We start from the raw sequence: 18,097 nt of genomic DNA on the forward strand, positions 1-18,097 counted from the left end.
CTTGTTACAGTAAAGTGTTATCATTAATTGATTGCTTTCTTCCTGCAGCCTCCTGTTGCTGGTTGTTGCTATCCTGGCTGCATACTCCGTTCATCTGCTGCTTGAATTGTGTGAACAGACCGGTAAGTTGAAAACCAAGTTATTTTGTGGCCCTCGTAGGTTGTAAGAACTCCAAGTTGTTTTAGAATGATTTAAAATGGTTGGTTCCTTCATTTTAAAAATATATCTAATTTCATTGGGCTTTATTAATATTGCATATTATTCCTTTTCTACCACATACAAAGAGGGTGGGAAAAGGAAAGAGTGGTGTTATAAAATGAAATTTCAAAATTGCATGCTGAAGAGGAAACCCAGTTTTCCATTAATAATATCTCCCTTCTATATCCATAGAGCTGACTTCCTATGAAGACCTTGGGTTTTACGCCTTTAAGACAACTGGGAAGGTAATAATAAAACAGTTTGTGCTGCACACAGGGTTAACAAGCTTTTGCGTACTTCCAAGCCCTGTAAATAATGCCCTTTATTGAAAGTGAGTGAGTTCTCCATTTCATCTGGGCTGTCAGCAGTGCCACATTCCTCTTCCCAATACAAAATTGAAATCTAGCAATTTGTTTGTTACCCTAGATGAAAATTCTATGACCTCCATGCCCTGCCTGATACAAGTATTGGGTGTGGGTGATGTGCTTTTGTACCATTGGGTTAATTAGTTGAGACGATTAGGTTATTTTAGACTGCAGATAAGATGGAATATTAAAATTTCTGCATGATATCAAAATCACCTGTGACTCAAAAGTTGTTTGTAAAGCTTGCGCATATAATCTAGGTTGACACTTCGTGCCATAATTAAGGATTTCTGTATTGCTGGTACTATCTTTCAGCTGAAACATTAAACTGAGATCTTCTTTGAAGACGAACAATGAGTTCCTGGCCAACAATCTTTCCAAACCATGTCAAAAACTGATTATTTGTTTGTCTCACTTGCTGAGTGTAAGCTTGATGCCACATAACAGTAACCACACTTTAAACAAAAGCAAAATGTTGTAGATGTTGGAAATCTGAAGTAAAGATGGAAAATGCTGGAAATATTCAGCAAGTTAGCCAGCATCTGTGGAGAGAGTTATTCATATAATCCCTGCAGTGCAGAAGGAGGCCATTCAGCACATTAAGCCTGCACTGACAACAATCCCACCCATTCTCTACCCCATAACCCCACATTTATCCCCTTAATCCCCTGCCACAAGGGCAATTTAGCATGGCTAATCCACCTAACCTGCACGTCTTTGGATGTGCTTGTAAAGTTCTATCATATCCTTGAGTAACTGAGACTTGTGGGGTTTTCTTGCAGGTTATGGTTGCTGGTGCAATATTGATACAGAACATTGGAGGTAAGCTAAATCTATCTAGAGAGAAAATACTCGATCAAAGAATGTTAAATGATGGCATTTCTTCCAGAAGCGCGCTCAACTGCAATACTATAAGAAGAATTGATCCACTTTGTTTCAACTGGTTTAGTTTGAGTCAAGTTAAAATGGGAGTGGGTGGCTGGAAAATAAAATGCTTGGGCATTCAAGTTGTGAGGCTTGTACCCTTTTCAATTTTGTTCGACCTTTATTTTATTGTAACCTCCACAAATGGTGGTTACTCCATTTCAAGAGATCATTGTAAAAGGATTGTAAAAGGCAGTTTGACCATGATGATCTTTACCTGTTTAACATAGTTTCACTGTCTGCTTTTTTTTTAAAGAAAAGGCGGGTGGGAGAGAGAAATGTTGAGTGCAAGAACTCCTCCATATCAGGAATTGCAGCATCCATGAGTTGCAAACGGGTCGGCCAAGCTATTCTTGGTTAATAGCTTGCATGTCTCCTGATCTGGAGAAACTGGACTTGCAGGAAGGGATCAAGGCTTGTAATCTTGAAGATAAGGAGCTAAAATGACACTAAAATAGGTGGGATAGTAATTTGTGGAAATGAAGTAAGAAATTTACAAGTCATAGAATCCAGAAGAGGCCATTCGGCCCATCAAGTCTGACAGCCGGGGGGGGTGGCTCTCCCTGCCTTATCCCTGTAATCCCACACACTTACCATGGCTAATCCACCAAAACCTACACATCTTTGGACTATGGGAGGAAACCTGCATAGGCATGGGAGATTTGCACAGTCACCCAAGTCTGGAATCGAACCAGGTACCTAGAGCTGTGAGGCAGCAAGCAGTGCTTGTGCCACCATGCTGCACCATGGGTATGGATAGGTTAAGTACATGGGGCAATATTTGGTAGATGGAGTTTAACATGGATTAGGGTGAGGTTATCCATTTTGGTAGGAAAAATACAAAGGCAAATTATTATCTAAATGGAGAGAAACCTTGGATCTGGGTATCCTCGTGCATGAATCGCAGAAAGCTAGAATGCAGGTAATAAGGAAGGCAAATGGAATCTTGGCAATTATTGCTAAAGGAATAGAATATAAAGTGAAGTGTTGCTACTTCTGTACAAGCACTAGTGAGACTGCATTTAGAATATTGTGTGCAGTTTTGAACCCCTTGACGAAGGATGTGGTTGCGTCGGAGGCGGTTCAGAGGAGGTTCACTGGATTTATTTCAGATGAAAGATTTGTCTTGCAAAGAGAGATTGGGTAATTTAGGCCTATACTCCCAGGAGTTAAGAAGAATGCGAGGAGTGGGAGGTGTGCAGATTATAGGGATTGGCTGGGGAGGGGGGGGCAGAATTGACAAAGTAGACGTGAAAAGAATATTTCCTCTTGTAGGGCAATCTAGAAGAAGAAGTCATAGTTTTAGGATAAGGGGTGGCAGATTTAAACAGAGATGAGAAGTTACTTCTCTCAAAGGGTTGTGTCTGTGGAATTCACTACCCCCAGAATGTGGTGGATACCAGGACTTTGAGTAAATTTATGGAAGAGGTGGACAGAGTTTTTAATTAGTAAAAGTTTGAAGGGCTATAGTGAACAGGCAGGAAAGTGGGATTGAGGCCGTGATGAGATCCGCCATTATCGTATTAAATAGTAGAGCAGGCCCGAGGGGCTAAATTGTCTACTCCTACTCCTAGATGTTTTAATTCTTTTTAAAACTAAACTGAAATACAGCTTCTTCGAGAGACACAGCAAGTGACGCCATCAAATTGTTTCCAGGGTACCTTCCACATCCTCTGCCAAACTGGTTCTACCATACTTTCTAGAATGTGCCATTGACAGGCAGTCCCAGATACATTCAATACCATAAATGCTATTTTTAGACCAATTATGCAACTGACTTGCCTCCTAGAGAAATGTAGGTGGCAGCATGTGGGGAGAGACATGCCGACCACTTGGCCCTGGAGAAGTGCCCACCACTTCACCCATGTCACCTAAATACAAAAGCAGGAATGTTATTGGTGTATAAATGATTTTGCCTATAGAAGAAACCTTTTGACTTCAATAAATAGTTTATACACCAAACAGACGACTCAGCATTTCTTCTTTTACCCAGGGTTTACTGCAAATATCACTTAAAACAAGGGGAGATGCACTTGGTTTAAAATTAAAATGCAACATTTCCTATCCATGCTGCATTTGTTTGTCTAAGATGGCAATTGACCCTGTGAGAAATGGTTGCTATCTCAACCACATGCTGAAAGATTCCTCTTTTTTGAAAAAAAAAATTCCCATGCTGCTCATCTTCAGTGGAAACTCCAGCACGTTCCAGTAACATAGTTAATAACATTGAGCTTTAAGTAAATCCAATGCCTTCCCTTCTGAATCTGAGCCGCCTTCATAAAAACTAATGTCATATGCTGCTAAGAATCGGAGCAAATCGTTTTTTATGTCCAACAGATTTCTGTCTTGAACAGATGTAATCAGAAACCATTGTTCACTGTGTAACTAAGTCTCAGTAAAATAAATGTAAATGAATAGTTTGTATGAAGCGAAGTCTAAATTATGTCATCTGTTTGTAATAACATTTTAAAAACTTGTTTTACCGAAGCTAATTCTGCCCAGGTTGCTTTCGGAGACATGCAAACCTTAATCAATGCAGCGCATTAATTCACTCCAACTTGCTAGGATGCCATTTGCCAAAATCCAACATTAATTCAGTAATAACTATAATTTTTTTTCAATGTGCTTTTGCCTTAAACTGCTTGAAGTATTCTTCTGCTTGTCAAGTTGAAAATGGCTTTGACAAAGCTTATCCCTTAAGCAGCATTGTGTTAACACTCCCAAGTCAGCTACTGAGTGGCCAGAAGCTCCTTTTTTTTCCCCCAAATATGTTGCGTACCCTTGATCTTAGAACATTAGTATTAAATTTCTCCCCCAATGTGATTGCCTTAAATGGTATTGCAAATTGTGACATGTGGGAAAACAAAGCTGCCATTTTGTTTGTTAGTAGTGCAAAGGCAGACATGCTGCCTTCATATGCAACTTGGCCAATTATTAAAATGCCCCCAGAAGAAACTTGATTCATTCATGGGACATGGCTGTTGCTGGCTGGCCAGCATTTATTGCCCATCCTTAGTTGTCCAAGGGCAGTTGAAAACCAATGACATTGCTGTGACTCTGGAGTTACATGTAGGCCAGACCAGGTAAGGATGGAAAATACAAATTGTAATAGCTGCCTCGGGTTTCCTTTCCTTCATGAAACCTAATTGTCAAACCATTTTATGCAACTTTGAATCAGCAGTTAAGCTTAGTACAGCTCTTAATTATTCACATAAAAACACGAGGAAAATAAGCCAGACATATTCTGAACCGTGTTTCTTTCAGCGATGTCGTCTTATCTGTTCATCATAAAATCTGAATTACCTGCTGCAATTGCTGGTTTCCTACACCACAACTACATTGGGTGAGTGTCAGTAATGATGATGATTATATATAGATTCTTCAGTGGAATTGAATTATATGCTTTGATTAATTTATTCATGGCAGAATTGATGAGAACTTCATAAATTGCACTGAATTTCATTATACAATTTACCACTTACAAGGGAGCTATTGACCGAATAGTAATTATGCTTGAAAGTTTATTGTTGAAATATTTGCTGTTGAATGAAGCCATTAGTTAGTAATTTCAGGTTTTTATTGCTCCTTTTTTGAAAATTAGATTTCTATACTGCCCCATTTCTACCAGCACAATAGTGTTGAATTGTGGTAAATCATATAATTTTTTTGTTAAACCACACATGGCATAAACTAGCAATATTGAATTTGTAATATGGCTCAATTATAAAAACTGTACAATTTTGGTCCATTTGCTATTATGCTGTCCCCAACACATTTGATCCTATAAGTGTTTCCTCACAGAATCTCTTCTTCATTCCCTGATGGCATCACTGGCCATGCCAGCATTTGTTGCCTAACTGTAATTGCCCTTGAGAAGGTGATGGTGAACTGCTTTGTGATGAACATACTCCCATGTTGCTGTTGGAGAAGCAATTGCAGGATTTTGTCCCAGTAATGTATTTCCAAGTTAGGGTGGACTTTTGAGGGAGCATGCAAAAAGTGGTGGTATTCCCATGTACCTGTTACCCTTGTCCTTCCAGATGATAAAAGTCATGGCTTTCGAGGATGTTTTTAAAGAAACCTTAAGTGAGTTATTGTAGTGCATTGTGTAGATAGTACATACTGCAACCACCAGTTGTGCCACTGGTAGATGAGGTACAAATCAAGTGGGCTGTTTTGTTCTGGCTGTCAAACTTGAAGCACTGTAAGCTTCTGTTCTTGTGGTCACCGTATTTATGTTAGTCAAATTAGGTTTCCAGTCAGTGGTGATACCCTGAATGTAGATGTTGAGGGATTTGATGGTTGTGATGCTATTGAATGTCAAGAGACGGTGGTTAGATTCTCAAGATAGTCATTCCTTGGCACTTGTGTAGAATGAATGTTACTTGTCACTTATCAACCATGATGTAGAGATGCCGGCATTGGACTAGGGTGGGCACAGTAAGAAGTCTCTCAATACCAGGTTGGACTTTAACCTGGTGTTGTGAGACTTCTTAATTATCAGCCAAGCCTGAAATGTTGACCAGATCTTGCTGCATGCAGACACATAGTTTAATTATCTGAGGAGTTCCATATGGGACTAAAGATTCTACAATGATCAGTGAACATCCTCAATTCTGACCTTATTTTGGAGAGAAGCTCATTGTCATTATATAACATTTCTACTTTTGCAGCCTTTTCACATTATCCATTAAGTGATTATATGGAGTGCAAGGTAAAAGATAACAGTAGTTATCTGATAGGACAGAACATTTAAACAAGAAATTTATTGGAGTTTGTAACAGAGTTATGGGGAACTTTAATCATCTTGTACATTGAACCAATCAAATTGGCAAAGGTGGTCAGGCAGATGAGTTTGTAAAATGTTTTCATAGTTTCCTGGAACTGTGTGTTATGGAACTAACAAGGAATAAAGTTACTTCCGGTCTGGTATTGTGCAGTGATAATTAGTAATGCCATGTAAGAGATCCACTGGGAACTAGTGATTATAATGCAATTTAATTCCACGTTAAGCTTGAAAATGACATACTCCAATCACAAAGAAGAATCTTAAAGCCAATTAAATAGGTATGAGGGGAGAACTGGCTGAGATTAATTGGGTAAGTAGATTATAAGATATAGCAAAAATATTAAAAGAGAACATTCAAAATATTCATCAAAAATGGATTGCATTGAGAAGCAAAAAAGAGGGGAGAGATCCTACTGTGGCTTTGAGATAGTATTAGATTATAATGTTGTAAGTCTGAAGATTGGGTGTGTTTTAGGAACCATAAAAGGGTCACCAAAAATGTCATAAAGGGGAAAAATAAATGAGTAAGCTATCCAGGAAAAGAGAACCAGATTGTAAGAGCTTTTACAAATATATTAAAAAGGAAGAGGGTACCTAAATTTGGTTCCTTGGAAATAGAGGCAGGAGAAATTATAGGAATGAGGAAATGGCAGGGACCTTGAACAAATATTTTATGCCTGTCTTCACAGTAGAATGCATAAATTGCATACTAGAAATTTAGGGTAATCTAGGTGCTAAAGAGTGAGGTAATTAATAGCAATAGAGAAAAAATACTGGAGAAATCCATCAAATCTTCAGGACCCGTTGACCAAAATCCTAGGGTTCTGATAGCCAGCACATCTTCTACCTCGGCAGCTATAAATTTCCAAAATTCCCTGGATTCTGGAACAGTCCCAGCAGATTGGAAGTTTGCAAATGTAACACTGCCATTCAAGAAAGGAAGGAGAGAGAAAATTACAAATGACATCAGTCATCTAGAACATACTGGAATCTATTAAGGAAATCAACAATGCACTTGAAGCATAGTATAATTAGAACAAGTCAGCAAAAGGGAATCCTATTTGACAAATCGACTAACTGGGAAGGTAGATAAAGGGGGGCTAATAGATGTAGTACACTTTGGTTTCCAAAAGGTATTTGATTAATTTTGTGCGGCACCTAATGTACAAGATAAGGGCTCATGGAGTTGGGGTGACACATTAGTGTAGAGGTTTGGTTAATAGACAGGAAGCAGAGTAGGCATAAATGGGGCGTTTTCAAGTTGGTAGGCTGTGACCAATAAGAGTGATGTGGAGATGCCGGCATTGGACTGGGGTAAACGCAGTAAGAAGTTTAACAACACCAGGTTAAAGTCCAACAGGTTTATTTGGTAGCAAAAGCCACACAAGCTTTCGGAGCTCTAAGCCCCTTCTTCAGGTGAGTGGGAATTCTGTTCACAAACAGAGCATATAAAGACACAGACTCAATTTACATGAATAATGGTTGGAATGCGAATACTTGCAACTAATCAAGTCTTTAAGAAACAAAACAACATGAGTGGAGAGAGCATCAAGACAGGCTAAAAAGATGTGTATTGTCTCCAGACAAGACAGCCAGTGAAACTCTGCAGGTCCACGCAACTGTGGGGGTTACAAATAGTGTGACATGAACCCGGTCACGGGCATTCGGCCTCTGATATTCGGGTAAGCGTTCTCCAAGGCGGCCTTCGCGACACACGACAGCGCAGAGTCGCTGAGCAGAAACTGATAGCCAAGTTCCGCACACACGAGGATGGCCTCAACCGGGATATTGGGTTCATGTCACACTATTTGTAACCCCCACAGTTGCGTGGACCTGCAGAGTTTCACTGGCTGTCTTGTCTGGAGACAATACACATCTTTTTAGCCTGTCTTGATGCTCTCTCCACTCATGTTGTTTTGTTTCTTAAAGACTTGATTAGTTGTAAGTATTCGCATTCCAACCATTATTCATGTAAATTGAGTCTGTGTCTTTATATGCTCTGTTTGTGAACAGAATTCCCACTCACCTGAAGAAGGGGCTTAGAGCTCCGAAAGCTTGTGTGGCTTTTGCTACCAAATAAACCTGTTGGACTTTAACCTGGTGTTGTTAAACTTCTTACCAATAAGAGTGCCACAGGGCTCAGTGCTGGGACTTTAACAGTCAATAATAATGGGCTGTAATTTCCCCCGTATTGGATTTGGGGGGGGTACTCCTAAGATACTCTGGGGGATCTCTTTCGGAACTTCCCAGGTAAACATTTGCACAGCAATTGTCCGGAAGTGCTAACTTCCCTGGACAATTGTGCTGCAATGTGAACCATCTGATAAAGCAATTTAAATTGCTAACTTTGGATGGTTCTGCCAGTGTTATGCTAGCTAGTTATAGAAATAGAAGAAATAAAACTACTTTAACTTCTGCATAACTATTTGATGCATCCAGACTGATCCCCACACCTGCACCAAAGACAATTCCAGCATCGTGAGAAACCCAGTCAATAATAATGGGCTGTAATTTCCCCCGTATTGGATTTGGGGGGGGTACTCCTAAGATACTCTGGGGGATCTCTTTCGGAACTTCCCAGGTAAACATTTGCACATTTTACTTTTGGTGTCTATGGATTCAGCTCCCTAGGCCCTGCACTTTGACATCCCCACCCTATAACTCTGCTTCTTAATCTTGTATTCTTCCTATGCAGTATTCTTCCTCTGCAACATTCTTTAAAAACTAACTCTTTGACCAATCTTTTGGTCAACTAACCCACTAACTCCCTTTATGGCTTGGTTTCATATTATGGTGCCATAATAACTATGTTGTTCTAAGACTCCAGCCAGTGGAGAGGTTTCCCCCAGTTTACATTGTCTTCAATTTTACTAGTATTCTTGATGTCAGACTCTGTCAAGGGCAGTCACTTGCACATCACCTCCAGAATTTACTTTGTCCATATATAGACTAAGGCTACAATGACGTTTGGAGCCAAGTGGTTTACCAAAAATCACATTGGCAAGCAGGTTATTGGTGAATAAGTACTGTTTCATAGAGCAGTCAATGACCCCTTCCATTGATTTGCTGATGGTGCAGTAATTGGCTGGAATGGGTGTGTACTTTCATGGACTCTTCTCAATTTGATTTAGTTTAATTGTTTAGTCAAAAAGATTGACTTGGATGGACAGTTTTCCACTCAGGTGGATGCCAATGTTATGGCTGTTCAGGGATAGCTTAGCTAGAGGCGCAGCTAATCCTGGAGCACAAATCTTTATCATTGCGGCCAGAGTTTTCTTGGGACCTCCTAGCCTTTGCTTTCTTCACTGGCTGTTTTTTGTCATGTGGAGTGAAATGGGTTGCCTGGAGACTGGCTTCTAGGGAATTCAAGTAGGGCAAGATCTACTCTGCAGTTGTGGCTGAAGATGGTTGCAAATATTTCAGATCTGTGAGCATAGAGATTTCCAAATTGTGGCAGCGATCTTGTACATTCTTAGATTTATATCTGTTAATTGCTGATGCCTTTTGTTTAACTTGAGTATCTTTATTTTCACACTTTAGGACTCCGTGGTATCTCAATGGACAGATCCTCCTCCTCATTACAGTTGTCTGTATTGTTCTGCCTCTTGCTCTTCTCCCTAAAATAGGTGATTGTTTTACTTGATTTAATTTCCTATTTATAGAGATATTAATACTCAAACTGATGTTTTTTTCTCTCCCAATTTTCCAGTGATGCCTTGCCATGACAAAATGTGATTCTTTTAAATACTGTACAACTGGCTATTGTATTGAACATTCTAAGGGGGAGGGTGGGAGACAGCTACCCTAATTTTGAAATTCTCGTACTGTAGATTCTCCAGTTAATTTTATATGCCATAAAATGTGACGGTAACTTCTAATCTAAGACTTTTTGTTTGTTTGGATAAGACTTTTCACTTGCCTAAGGAGATCAGTCCTAACCGTGTGAATAAATGTTACTTTTACTTTGCAATTCCTTACCAACATAGAATGAGTGACATATATTGATAACAATTGCTACTTTATATCTTTATCCTGCTGACGATTACATTTCAATTTGTCAGATAGGTTTGATCTTTTAAAATGTAGCACATCCTTAGTTGATGTTTCAGAGAATGTGCCTAGTGCAATTTGTCATCAAGCCAAAGTACTTAACATTTTGATCTGTAGCTATTGCTATTTTGGGAGTCTTTGTGAAATGGCATGATTTCTGTTGTAACTCAGTGAATTCAAGTTACATTTTTGTTGCAAATGCTGCTAAAATGCTATGTGATTAGAGTTGTCCGTGCTTAAACATTCTAGAATACCTGTTCTATTCCCTTTTGGAAATTGGAGTTCTAGGAATCATCCCTGTATAGGAGTTGGAAAGGAAATACAATTAGGTAGAAATAATCCAGTGATTCAAGAACAGAGTTCAGCAACTCAGACCTTGCATCTCCCAGGGCCCTGATTCATTATTGTCTGATGTGATATATTTGTGTTCATTTTGATTGTCTGTGATCCATATGTTTGAATATAAGTGGTTTTTTAAAAACCCTTGGTGGTTGCTCCAATTAAATAATCTCCAGCAGCAAGCTTTGAGTTTTAAAAATGAAGGATGTTCTTTATTATCTCTCAATTGCCCTGGAGTGAAGTATCAAGTACTGAACTCTTTCTCACACACATGGGATAAATGGAAGGTAAAACAATACAAGTGAAATTCCTGATTCTCGGTCTCTTTCATGGCAGACCAGTATATTCTTCAGAGTTGAGGTCCAGAGGTCTTGTAAAACAGATGAATCTCAGTAAGCTGAAGCATCTTGTAGTCCAGTTTCCAGGGGGTTGGTTCTCAGGTGAGTGGAAGTGGCAGTCCTTCTGATTTTCAAGGTTCATTACCATGGCTGCTTGCATGACTCCAAGTTGGTTCAATGGCCTTCTGATGAAACTCTGTCTTCCTGCAGAATAGCTTCTGCTGCTGTTAAAAGTAAACAAAGTATGGTTGTCTTATTGTGTCACTTGTACTTGTTCAAAGTCATTTTCTGTATAATGTGGGTGTTGGGTTGAGTTGATTTATACATCCTGTGTAGTGAATTTCACACCGAGTTCTGAGTCCCACTATTCTCACCAACTCCCCCCTTCCCCCTGCGCTCCAATAATCCTCATCTTGGCTATCCCAGAAATCCAGCTCACTGGAATTCTTCAGTTAAAAGTTTTTAAAACCCCATTTTGCCAACACAATTTCAACTGCACCCTGCTTCAAAGAAATGTTCCCCCTCGCCAGCTTCTTCTAAACACCAAACAGAACTACACACACACAGTCTACTCCCCGTATAATTATTGTTCGTCCTTTTTTTATTGTTTTTCCCAGGCAACTTGGTCATGTGATCAGTTACTGGAAACAAGCTGCTTTACCAGAATTATCTCCCAGAGATGCCTATTTCTCAGGGATCATCACCCCAACATAAAATATTGGTTTATTCCCCAGAGCACATGGGCCATCACAGGTAATTGGTGTACTGTGAAGTGTATATATCTAAAAACAATATCGTAGGAAACCAACTTGGCTTTTCACTGTAAAAGGATTAGATTTGAGGCAAGAGGCTTTTAAGAATTGTTGAACAATATAGGCGAGTAAAAAGTAGAACCTAGGTGCGAAAAGTGACAAGTTAAATCAATTGTGGATTATAGAAAGGAAGTAAAGGCTGTGAAGTAATTGGTTCCAAAGATTCTGGTGAAGAATGAATTAGGACTCAGTTACTGAGCCTTGATTTCAGCATTGGGAGAATTAAGGTTGTCAGATTTGGAGGCATTCCTGATGAATTGACATGACGGCCTGATCACGTCAAATATCTAACACCCAACCAAATGTGGTGAAGGTTTACCACTGTATAATAACCCTCAGTTCAAGAACCTTCCTCATTTCTTCTAGCACAAATTCTTGGAATGCCACAAGTGAGTATAATTTTACACTTTTTGTCACATTAAGGCTCCTAGGACTCCTCCCTCTTCATTCACTGCTCCTTTCTCTACCCTTCACACTCACCACTTGTCTGCCACTGCTCCTCCCTCTGGGGAATTCTGGGCCCCAAGGTCTCTAAGGCCTATATTCCAGGCTCTGTCTCTTTCCTCTTCCCAGCCCCTCAAAAGGACCCTATTCCACAATCTCCTGTTCTTCTGTACAGTGCACCAGAAGTGGCTGTTCATGTGGCTGCACTTGGGTGGAAACTTTAAATAGTTGATCTAGGCTGCTGGAGGCTGTACTTAGAATAGGAAACTCTTGGTTATTCAAGGGAGAAGGTGCAGTTGTAATGACATTGTTACTGCAGCTACATTCAACTAGTGATTTGCCCTTTTTTAAAGTCTAATTTTAAACAAAACTGTTTATTTCACAGTGAACCACGTTGATGCCAAAATACCCAATATCACACTTTGACAAATGCAGTTTGGATTTACAATCGTATTTTTACATTCAAAAGTAGCTTTTGCTTGAGAGTGGAACTGCAATCATTTAATGTTTTTCATCAGTGAAAAGTGACTGACTTGGGACTCCAGTTTGTTGTTTTTTTTCAGGAGGTATCTTCTCTTGAATATAAGCATTTTCCCCAAGTGTCTGTTAGTCATGTATCATTGTGTTAGGACTGGGGAAAGAGGCTGAACCAATCAAAAATTGATTCATGATGTGTTCCTTCTAGCAGTCTTCATTGTACCATAAGGAATTGGGGTTGCAAACTTCTGAATCTAATCTTTCCCTTTTCTGCATTTACATTGCCTGGAGGGGGTTTCTGTTTAGATTAGGAAGAATAATGTTGACAAGTTCTAGTTTGGCAACTTAAAATTGTTGTGACTGTTGTATTGAAGCACACATTGTACATTGTGTAAATCAGGTCTTGTTTCACTTGATTAAAATATAATTTCCATAGTGTTTGGGTAACAATGGATAAAAGGCAAAAAAAAATTTTTTTCCAGAAGTTGAAAGATGCAGCATGAGAAATAGTAATTCAGCCCATCATGTTTGTGCCAGTCCTTTGAAAGAGCCGTCCGATTAGTTCACTCCCTTGCTCTTTCCCTGTAGACCAAATTCCTCCCTGCATCTTAAATCTGTATCCTGTGGTTACTCTGACCAGCTTCCCCTTTCTTTATTCCTATTAAAATGCTTCATGATTTAGGAAATTTAGTACTTTTTATCAACTTTTTCTACTCCAAATGAGAACCATCTCACTTTCTTTAAACTGTCCACATAAGAGTACCACTTGCCAGCTGAAAGGATGCCACAAATCTGAGTTGGTTGTGGGCTTACCCAGTTATTTAGGAAAAAGTGAGTGGTGTGAAAAGCACGAAATGTGTATTTTGAGTATTTGCCATTATTTCCGAACACACTACTATTTGTTGTTTAGCACATGCAAAGGGCTGCTAATTTGCCAAATATACCAGTTAGATGTTTTTGCATGTGCAGCTGTTTGTGTGCTCCTGCTCTGTGGGGGCAGGGTAATGGAATACATGCAAGTATTGCTCATTTTTGCCCATGAAGCTATAGAAAATCATTCCTTCATGTAAACTAAAGTAGAATGTATTCTCTCTTTTTCCATCCACCACCACCCCCCCCCCCCCCCCCCCAACCCATGCAACTTTTTAATTTCAAATTTCCTAAAGCTTGCCTTATTATTTTCAGAGTTTCTTGGTTACACAAGTGGTTTGTCCATCTTGTTCATGGTCTACTTTGCCATTGTGGTGAGTGTAATTTCATATTATGTTTTAAACCTGTTAAGCTGGTTGTACTTTTTAGGGTGGTTGGTCATAAGATTAATACAGTATGTGCCAATACATACTCTGCAAACTTGGGATGTGATTTGTCAGTACTTGCATGCCCACCAATACACTGACATAGTGGTGAAAATTAAAATAAGACATGGTCTGCATTTGAAAAACATTTTGTCTTGCTTCAAAGCTGTGTGTTGGCAAAGATTTCCCCTCATATGTTTCAACAAGTTCATTTCCTGTTCTCAGCTATACCCTTTTTTATGTGGAAAGACCCACGGTTGGAATTTTACCGCCCTGTCTGCCATGGGAATCGGGGCGGACAATGGGAAGGTCCATTGAACTCGGACAGGATTTTACAATTTCAGGACAAATGAGGCCGTAAAACTCCGACCCAGGTGTTTATGTAATAGGAAAGGACATCACTTAAGACTATTCTTGAATGTCTTGCATCCAATTTTTCTATTCAGCAGCATTGACAGAGCCTGGGAGCAGGTTTTTCACATAATAGCACAGTGGGAGTTGACAGGAGAGAGGGTACAGATAATACAATATGCCAAAGAAAATTAAAATTATGCACTCAACCTTCATTTTCCACTTTTGAAAGTTGTCATTAATAGTTTGCTTGTTCTGAATCTTGTCAATACCTCCATCCCAGCCTAGATGAGAAGCTTATTATACAGGGAATGAGTGAAGGGAAATAGCGCGAAAATTGACCTTTAGCCTACATAATGTGCTATGGAACGATTCGGCATCAGAGCAGCAATCTACTGCCACCAATCTGCCTTGGGATATTCCCGCCTACTGACCTGCCACTGTCAATAGCTGGGAAATTGAACCAGAAAAATTGCTTCTAACCATGTAATGCACAAAGATGTGGAAAGTTTGCAGCAACTGTCATTTTTTATTGGACATTTCATTTAATTGCATGGTGCAGCTGTTCTATATTTGTCAAGTGTCGTATTTTATACTGGAATTAATGATAATGGAACATTACTGTAAAATATGTACCATGACACTACTTAACCTGAGACAGATCCATTGTCCAGATGCATGGGCTATCCCTTGGCATCACAGTACAACATAATTATGAAAGTTATAGCTCTATTGTGGAGTGGGTTTTAAGGCTCACTCGTATAAATGTACAAATTGCAATTGTGTAAGAGGAACCATACAAGTAGGCATGTGCTCAAAAGCAGCTGAAAGTGATTTTAAAATAACTGCACTACTTGCGTACATTTTTGTCCTCCCTTAACTTTGAGAAAACAAATGCATGCCTAAGTTTTCCAGTAGTGTGGTATTCTCTTATTTTTTTAATACTTGAGTCTGAGATGCTGGATGTTTGTCAGACAGAATTAGTTCTACTCATTGTGCTAGCAACTTAGTATTTTTTAACACCCCAGATTATATAGTCAGATTTGACCTGCCTTCTATTGAAGATCCACTGCACCTTCTAAAATGATGCTTCTGCAGATGGCTTACTGGACTGGTTTTATTATTCCTCATGTAAAACCAGTTGTGGTAATCCTTAAACATCTTGTTTGGAACCATACACATGACTTGATGTTGGCTGATCATCTATCCTTGGATTATGATCAAATCATAGAAATTCCATCATTTAAAGGAGGCCAATCAACCCATCATGCCTGTGCTGGCCCTTCAACTTCTGTCTATTCTAATCCCACTTCCCTGACCATCCCTTAATTCTTTTTTAATATGTACTCAATTTTGAATCTTTTTTTACATGATGTGGCATCTACATCGGTTACGAATATTTTAATAACCCTCTTTATGAAAACATTTCTCCTAACTTCTCCCTTCGTTCTTGAGAATTTTTCCAGTCTGTACCTCCACTTACCAACTTTATTTAGCTAGTGGTACATATAAATCTCTTTTTAAAATGAGCCATCCCAGAATTGATGTGTCACTTTAACTCTCATTTGGATTTTCGTCAGTCTAACTTTTGTTTTCATCCTGCACATGTCCATGCTTCCTAAAGCATTGTAGATGTTCCAACAACACATGGACTGCAGTGGTTTAAGGCAGCAAGCCATCACCTTTGGAAAGACAGTTGGGGATGGGCAATAAATGCTGTTTTGGCAGCGATGCCCATGTTCCAGGAATGAATTTTTTAAAACTTTTTTTTTTCCCTTCTAAAAATGTCATACTAGGAACTGTTCTTCTATCAGGTCAGTTAAACTTCCCAAAACCTGAATAAAAAATTAATTTGTTTGTCTGTGTAGTGACATTAAGAACCTGCAAGCAATCCCACTGAGCAGCAGGAAGGTTTGTGAACTTGAATTCCAGTCATAGAAATGCCAAGTGATGGTTAAACATTTCCTGAGAGAAGAGTGTAAATCAGAGGTCCAGACTGCTTTACACATCTTTTGTTTTAAGCAATTGTCAGAAGCAGAGTCCTATGAAGCTTGGTAAATAGTGTGGCAAAAAAGGAGAAAATGTTTAACTTTCAATCTTATTGCCTTTTTATCCATGTGCATTTTCCAATAGATGCAAATATTAATATTGTAAGCCTTAAATTTTGCATAAACGTGATGAGACACTTAACACAAACTGTTTCTTTGCAAAATGTGCCAGGGTGGAAACAGAACCTGTAAGTGACTGACTGCTTCGGATCTTCTACTGGTGGTAACTCTTGTGATGTTGGTTTGATTTTTGTCAAAAGTCATTAGATGATTAGAACTAAATGCTTGCATGTTATTTCTGAATATGTTGTTTGCGCTAAAATAATGAGTGGAGCTTTCAACATCAGGGCTTCAAAATCAGTAATGGATCCTCAGCCTTGCACATCCCATGTGATCTTTCTTTGCCATTGAGAAAGGGAAATTGGGTGGGTTGTGTAATTGGCTAACCCAATGCTGCCCATGTCTGATTCCTGAAGTTGAAAGTTCTGACCAGTGTGTCTCAAAGAGATGGACCAGTTGAATTATAGTATGGCAGGTTTGAAAATCTGTTTTTCCCTGCAATTTAAAATGTGATGAGATGCATGTCTGTGGCATGTTTTGAAGTGAAGTGATTTTTAAATATATTCTATCTACACTATCCTGTCCCTTTCCCCACACCTATTCCCTTCCTCATAAGGCTTTTCTAATTGTATTCTTTCAAAGATAGCTACGTTCAGCTTGCTGCTGAAGGATCAGCCAAAACATCTACAACCTAATTTGGTTGCAACATGGAGCATATTACAACTGTGGGAGCTCATTCAGCATGTTTAAGACAGAAATTAATAGATTACTGGAGATTGTCTCCTTATCGCTTGATATCAGTCGTATGGGAAAGTGGCATTGAAGTACCAACTGAATGGTGGAGCAGGCGTGAAGAGTTGAATGGCCGTCTCATGTGTTCCTAAAGCAAATGCTACAAAAAAATTCACTTTGATTTATTATTGTCGCATGTATTGGTACATAGTGAAAAGTATTGTTTCTTGCATGCTATACAGACAAAGCATACTGTACGTAGAGTAGGGAAGGAGAGGGTGCAAACTGTAGTGTTAGTCATAGCTAGGGTGTAGAGAAAGATCCGTTTAATATAAGCTGGGTCCATTAAAAAGTCTGGCAGCAGGGAAGAAGCTGTTTTTGAGTCAGTTGGTACGTGACCTCAGACTTTTGTACCTTTTTTCTTGACAGAAGAAAGTGGAAGAAAGTATGTCGGGGTGCTTGGAGTCCTTGATTATGCTGGCTGCTTCTCTGATGCAGTGGAAAGTGTAGACAGAGTCAATGGATGGGAGGCTGGTTGCATGATGGACTGAGCTTTGTTCACGATCCTTTGTAGTTTCTTGCGGTCTTGGACAGAGCAGGAGCCATACCAAGCTGTGATACAACCAGGAAGAATGCTTTTCGTAGTGCATCTGTGAAAGTCTCAGTACAGCTTTAACATTTCTGCATTGGAAATTCTCTGTTTCTAAATTATAGTTGCATACATGAATTAAAGCTAAATTTTCTGCTGTTTACTATTTATAAGCATAGCACTCTTGGTCAAGAGGTGTTGAGCTCCCGTCACAGTCCTCTGATGCCACATTAGCAACAGTGGGCAAAAAAACAACTCCACTAATCTACAATGACTTTACATTTGT

At 39.3% G+C, this 18,097-nt stretch overlaps 1 protein-coding gene across 2 annotated transcripts in view; it reads left to right on the forward strand.

Annotated features, from left to right (window-relative positions):
- Positions 1-18,097, forward strand: part of slc38a6 (solute carrier family 38 member 6) — a 40,469-nt gene that overhangs the window by 8,600 nt on the left and 13,772 nt on the right. For both annotated transcript variants that reach the window (XM_078234224.1, XM_078234225.1), the window contains 6 exons: positions 49-122; positions 391-443; positions 1,346-1,385; positions 4,752-4,830; positions 9,817-9,902; positions 13,922-13,980. In XM_078234224.1, coding sequence (XP_078090350.1) covers positions 49-122; positions 391-443; positions 1,346-1,385; positions 4,752-4,830; positions 9,817-9,902; positions 13,922-13,980 — 391 coding nt within the window. The remainder of the gene's footprint in view (positions 1-48; positions 123-390; positions 444-1,345; positions 1,386-4,751; positions 4,831-9,816; positions 9,903-13,921; positions 13,981-18,097) is intronic.

Source organism: Mustelus asterias, chromosome 18 (genome assembly GCF_964213995.1).
Source record: "Mustelus asterias chromosome 18, sMusAst1.hap1.1, whole genome shotgun sequence".
Lineage (NCBI taxonomy): Eukaryota > Metazoa > Chordata > Chondrichthyes > Carcharhiniformes > Triakidae > Mustelus > Mustelus asterias.